General features: G+C 40.1%; 1 protein-coding gene across 1 annotated transcript in view; it reads right to left on the reverse strand.

Moving 5' to 3' along the window:
- Window positions 1-1,573: 1,573 nt before the first annotated feature.
- The window catches only part of LOC144647256 (uncharacterized), a 5,982-nt gene continuing 1,358 nt past the window's right edge, over window positions 1,574-6,197 (reverse strand). Inside the window, exon 2 of the mRNA XM_078507035.1 lies at window positions 1,574-3,366. Coding sequence (XP_078363161.1) covers window positions 1,574-3,349 — 1,776 coding nt within the window. The 5' untranslated portion in view covers window positions 3,350-3,366. The remainder of the gene's footprint in view (window positions 3,367-6,197) is intronic.

The following is a 6,197-nucleotide window of genomic DNA, read 5'->3' on the forward strand; positions in this document are numbered from 1 at the left end:
AGAGTGGGTAAATTTTAAAACGCCTGCTAGGTGGTGCAGTGTCGACTACAAAAACGGGAAAAACTGAACTTTTTGAAAACGCTGACGTCAAATAGTCAAAACATTGAAAGTGCATGCGTTGTAACTCTGCATGCGATGAAGCGTATCGTTTATAAAGTTACCCGGATTAATGTAGACGGAAAACATTTTATACGGCGTTTTCAAATTCCTCCGTTTTCAAATTTACCTGGGTTAATGTGGACAGGGTCTTAGATCAAAGTGTATTTTCGAAGACTTGAATGAATTAAAGTCTGAGGCAATTTCCTCAAGTTAAGAGCAAAAAGGCAAGGCAATTACTTAGCCCTGACCCTATTTCGGCTACAAATGTTCTGAAATGCGAGAAAAAACTGTCGTGTTCGTATTGCACATATAAATGGTCAATTTCAGCACTTTATTACTTGTCTGGGAGGTTGTAACTTAATGCCTGCTGCCAAATCCTCAGCTTTTCTTTTTATGGCCATGGGCATGTTATCCGTTGTTGTGCTTTGTGCTTCCTTGTTTTTCTTTATTCTTTGAAGGGCTTCGATTGCCTCTCCGACGTAGAGGTGATTACGATCTTCCCGAAGGAATTCGTGTTGGTGATATTTTTGAAGTGCTTGTTCATAGTAATATTGAGCAGTGCCTATTTTATCCTCTTTTTCATTTAAGAGACCCAGGAAGTAAAGACTCCGCCCCACCATTAACTTGTTGTTAATATAACGTCTAATGTTAAGTGCCTTCTCAATAAAATGTCTGGCTTTTTCATAACGCAGGCACTCAAGGTGAAGTCTACCCAAATTGTTTAACATTATTGCGACACGTTCATGCTTTTCTCCACAAATTTCCAATTGAATAGCAAGTGCTTCTTCGTAAGATGCCCCTGCGTCATCATAGCGACCGCACTTCTGGCTTATTACTCCCAAATTATGTAAGCAGCGAGCAACTAGGAAATGTTTTTTGCCAAAAAGTTCACGGGAGATGGACAAAGCTTTTTGAAGGTAATGCGTGGCCTCTTTTTTGTCCTCCGTTACATTTGCTACATCGGCAAAACATTCTGCCACGTTTTCATTTTTCTCTCCGTGTATCTCAAGGAAAATCGAGAGCGCTTCTTTAAAAAATTCCGTTGCTTCCTGATGGCGAGACCAACTAAAGTACACCCTTCCTAACTGACGTAGACAGTCTGCCACAGCTTTATCTTTTCTTCCATAGATGCGACAGCTTATGGCCAATGCCATCTTGAGGTGTTTCACAGCACCAGGAAAATCACTTGAAACATCGGCCAGAGCACGTCCATAGAACGAAGAGTAAAAGAGACGAAGTTTCTTCGTTGACAGGAACGCTTCCCTCGATCACACCACGCACCATTTCCACGCACTGCAAAGGCATTTTGCCATATTTGAGGCACGTAGATGCGCAACAAATTAAGCACTCAAAGAAATCAGCGACAGGGGTAACTTTGACGAGATATGTATAAAAATCCGTGCACCTGAGCTGAAACCGAGTAACATATGTCAGGAAAGCGTTTAAATGTTCTGCGAAAAGCTTTGAGGTCGAGCTATCTTCCACAGTGAGACTCTGAATAGGGCCAAGTGCTGCCGAGATCACTTCGAATTCCTTCTCTGGTGGAAGAAACTTTCTCGGTACTTTTTATGACTCCATACAGAACCTGGTGAAGCCACATAGTTTGTTGACCGTCTGTCTTACACGAAATTTGCACTAGACTTGACTCCATTATCTTTGAAAATATCTCTTCCTCGTCGATGTCAGGCATTCGCTTCCCGACAAATTGAACGACAACTTCCAGCGGAATCGGTCCAGGTGCGCAGATGGAAAGAAATTGAAAAGCATGAAGTAAGACTGCATCATTAACGACCGCTCTTTCCACAGCCATGCGCACGGCTTCAGGCATCGATTTCGTGTACCCACTTTCGCATTTCCTTTTGATCTCTCCCATGGCCTCTTCCTTTCCACGTTTTAGTTTATCGAGATACTTCTCCCAGTCAAAGTGAGGTGATCCATGTTTCCTCACGTTATCAACATACCAAGCTGCACAGGCTAGTGCTAGAGGCTGGTAATCTAAAGCCTTTGCGACATCTTCCACGTTTTCTTGATCCGGCATCTGAGAAACGTTCGTTAGCAGACTCACAGCATCTTCGGGATTCATGCCTCGGCTAAGAGAAATGCAGTGACTATGAGAACCATTGCCAGGAATAGTGCTGCTGTCTTGGGTCGTAACAAGAATTTGTCCACAGCCGTACTCTTTACTTCCACTAGCTGGCCAGAAACGTCGGACGTCTTCCAGCTCAACGACATTGTCAATAATGAGGAGCCACGACGAAAACTCTTTCATTTTCGGATTTACTAACCTCTGGAACTGCTCCAACTTTTCTGTAATAGAATCTTTCGATGTTGTTATTCTACCAACTGCAAACTCCGTGCAACCGAAAGCTCTGCTCAGGCTGTCATATGAATTGAATAACGTCTCTAGAGTCTCAGCACTTAAAGTTGCCACAAAAACAACATCACTGTCGGATGCTTGTTTGTAAAATGCTTCCCCGACCATTCTAGCAATCTGACTCTTGCCACAACCAGGATTACCAGATAGATATATTGTACTAGTTTCTCCATTGCTGCTCCTTTTTAGTTGCTCCATTTGTTCTAGGATTGTCGCCACTTCACATGAGCGCTCTTGAACCACATGAGAGGGTTTGGTTGGAAGTTTCCCTAGAAACGTCTTTGGGCTAGATTTCAGTTCCTCTTCGAGAGCAGAAATTTTCTCTTGCATTTTTTTAACTTCTTCTTGTTCTTGAACTATTTGATCGTTAAGAAGTCTCAATTCCATTGTTGGAAAGCTTATCTGATTGGCAATAGCTTTAATATCTCCAATAGGAAGACTTAATCCCAGGAATGCCGTTTCTACTCTTCCAATCAAAGCTTTGAAATCGGTATCAGAGATCGTGTCTTTGGAGGCATGGGCAATCTCATTGCGGAACACTCGAAGGTCATCTACTTGTCTTTTAATTGCAGTACTGAGGGATTTTCCAATACTACTGGAGAAAAGAATTCCAAAAAACAAGGCCGTGCAGTCCCACTCGTTACTGTTCCCATTCTTCATAATATTTAGCAGCCTTGCATTTTTCTTTTTACTGGCTAGTGGTTCGTGACTCTCAAAGTCTTGTCCGTTCTTCAAAGTGTCCTTCCATTCTCCCAAAGAAACCTTGTATCTGTTGTCCCACTCTTGTTTGAAGACTGCCCGAAGCCCCCCTGTGATGATGTCGGTGGTAATTTTGCATATTCGAAAGAAATTCAATTGTTCGTTGGAATACTCCATAACAGCAACTTAGGAGCCTGGTAAAAGAGAACGAAGTTTCTTTATTGCAACATGTAAAATATTTTACTAGTTTCAATCGCGTAATATAAAAATGCATTTTGGGAGATTGTTTGAACTATGCGAGAGGATTAATTAACAGGGGGAAGGTTCGTCATAACGGATAACGTCATCGATGAGCTCAGGAGCTTTTATCAGAGCCACTGCGTGGAAATGCCTTTGAAATGTTCCATTTATTTATTTTACCGACTGGAACCATTTTAAGTCAACTCATTCCTCGTATAGGTGATTGGCGGTTAGAAGAATGGGAGAACTTTCCCGGAAATGCCTGGGCCGGTCGAGTCAAAACAAAAATCTTACAAAAAAAAATATTTGAAAGAAAATGCCAGAATTCATCAATTTTTGATAATACTGAATTTAAAACAATTTGTCTGGAGGGCAAGGAGAGCGACTCTGACGTCTTCTAACACGAAGTTGTTTTCCTCGTCGGCTCGTCGTAGTTGCTTGACCCGAGCATTGGAGCGTTCGTCTCTCCCGAACTTGTTGTAAACTTTCGCCCGAAAATCCTGTTGTCCCGATTTGCTGCCCTGGGTCTCCGAGGATGGTAATGTATGAAATCACAACTTTTTGGAGTCAGTTTGTACAAAGCATAATGCCTTCCTTCCGTGAAGAGTGAAGAACTATTAACAGGCGTTGTGCAGCCGAATATTAATATCAGAGCAGATCTACAGTCGTATTTACTAATTGCATAGATACCTATAACAGCATTAATATCTAAAAATTGGAGGGCCATACAAAGCCAGAATGAACCAAAAAAAAGACTTTAAAAACGTTCTGCGGCTAAAAATATAAATATACAAGCTTTCGGCCATGGTCTGCAACGGGTAAAATAAAATGATAATTCAAGACGAAAGGAACACGAACGAAATGTTGAAACATCTGTCAAGGTCTTTTGAATCGAAAATCATCCATTACGGTCCCATGGCCATGCCAGTGACTTTAACAATGCCTCTACAATTGACAAAGGAAGTTTTCGGATACGGAAGGTTTTGGAATTTTCGCATACTATGAAAATCCCCAACGCAATATTCTTGTCTTGTTATCTTTCGCATTTTTATTCATTTTTTTAATTCATTTTTCATTTTTTTTTAGCCTCTTCTCATTTCATTCGTTAAATTAAACAGACGTTTTTTTTTTTTTATTTTAGCCACAGAATGTTTTTATAAATCGTCATTGGCATTGATGTCGTCATAAACTCGTCCTTCCGAGGAGAAGAATAACTATTCTTTGCATTACTTAGCTCACTTACCTTTAGAGCGATTGTTGACGAAGTGAAGAAAAGAACATAGTTGTTTATCTCTTGCCTTCTTCTTTGGCCATTGACTGGAGACCTTGCTTTTAACAACTTCAAATTTCAGCACAATCATCGTATCACGCTTCGACATGCCTCTTAAAGTCCTGATTGGCCACAATATCTTCCGGTTCGGTATCTGCTGTAGTGCTTTATGTTCCGCTATTCTGTATGATGTCTCTCGACCAACTTGATCGAATTGCTTAAACGCTTGAATGTGATCCAGGGAATTTCCCTAAGTCAAAAATAGTAATCATAAAATATTCATACATACATTGTATTGCGCTTGTATACGCACTTCTAAATTCAGACGTAAGATTAAAAAATTAATTAATTCAACATGATCTAAAAGTCATAAAAATCTTAATTCTAATTCCGGAAGGCCAGGATATTTCTCTTCTTACCGCCCTTTGGCCTTAAAACTGAAACGTCTCGCTTCTTCTTCTGGGATAATGGGTTTGTATAATGTCGTTGCGTGGAAGCCAGCCGTTCCACTTTTATGCTGTTATAAGCACTTTTATAATAATGAAACGCACGATTGGCTTCAATAATCACACCATTTTCGAAGGAATGTTTCGCATACTATGCTTAATTCTGCTTTTCTAATGGTCAAACAGTGCACCTGTGTTTCTGTTTTAGACAAGCGGAACGATTCATTGCGAATATTAACAAGAAAACCGTTATTATGATACTGCATTGTCTGCCATGTGCAGCGTTAACAAAGTTCTGGAATGTTCAATGTTTGTTTTGAATTGTAAACTCCTAGCCTCAGAAATGATATAATTTATACTGAAGATCGCAGGTTGTACTAATTTTTTTAATCTTCCTTCACAGGTAAACCTTGGTCTACAATTTTTTCGTTCCGCTTTTTTGAACGAAAAAAAAACAACAACAACAGGCATTTTCTACCCGCTTCGCAGTTTAACTTTCGCTGGAGTTTTTAAAGTTAAGAATAGGGAAGAAATAAAACAGATTTGGCCATGGTTTTGCCTGTAACATACAACTTTTGAAATCTCGTAATGATTTTTGTCATATTTGAGGGAAGGAGGAAAATGCTTTCATATAAAAGATGTAACCTGCCAAACTGAGTTCGCAGTGTCTCAAAAAATTGCCAGGTATTGCAATCATGAGACCTGGATTCACCTCGAGGAGAAATCTAAACATTTTATTACCGGGAGAAAAGAGTGTTTTGCTGCACAATAAGAGCCCACAATTCACACACGAGGTTCAGCAGAGTACAAAAGACTCAAAGTAATCAGCTACTATTAAGATGTTTTTTTCTTTGCAAAGTTCTATTGTTGGTTAAAGAGTCATTATTTGTCTTCACTTGCAGTCTTATCCCGCAACAAGGGAGCATACATTTGTGACTGGCAGAGGAATGTTTAAATCGGAGTGCCGTGGAATTGGAGGCAAACAGACAACGCTTCCGATAAGGTTTAAGTTTTGAGTTGTTGACTTTGATTTACACAAACACGAGCGAATCTTAAAAATATGCGTGTG

Source organism: Oculina patagonica, chromosome 1 (genome assembly GCF_052425735.1).
Source record: "Oculina patagonica isolate OP01 chromosome 1, crgOcupat, whole genome shotgun sequence".
Taxonomy (NCBI): Eukaryota; Metazoa; Cnidaria; class Anthozoa; order Scleractinia; family Oculinidae; genus Oculina; species Oculina patagonica.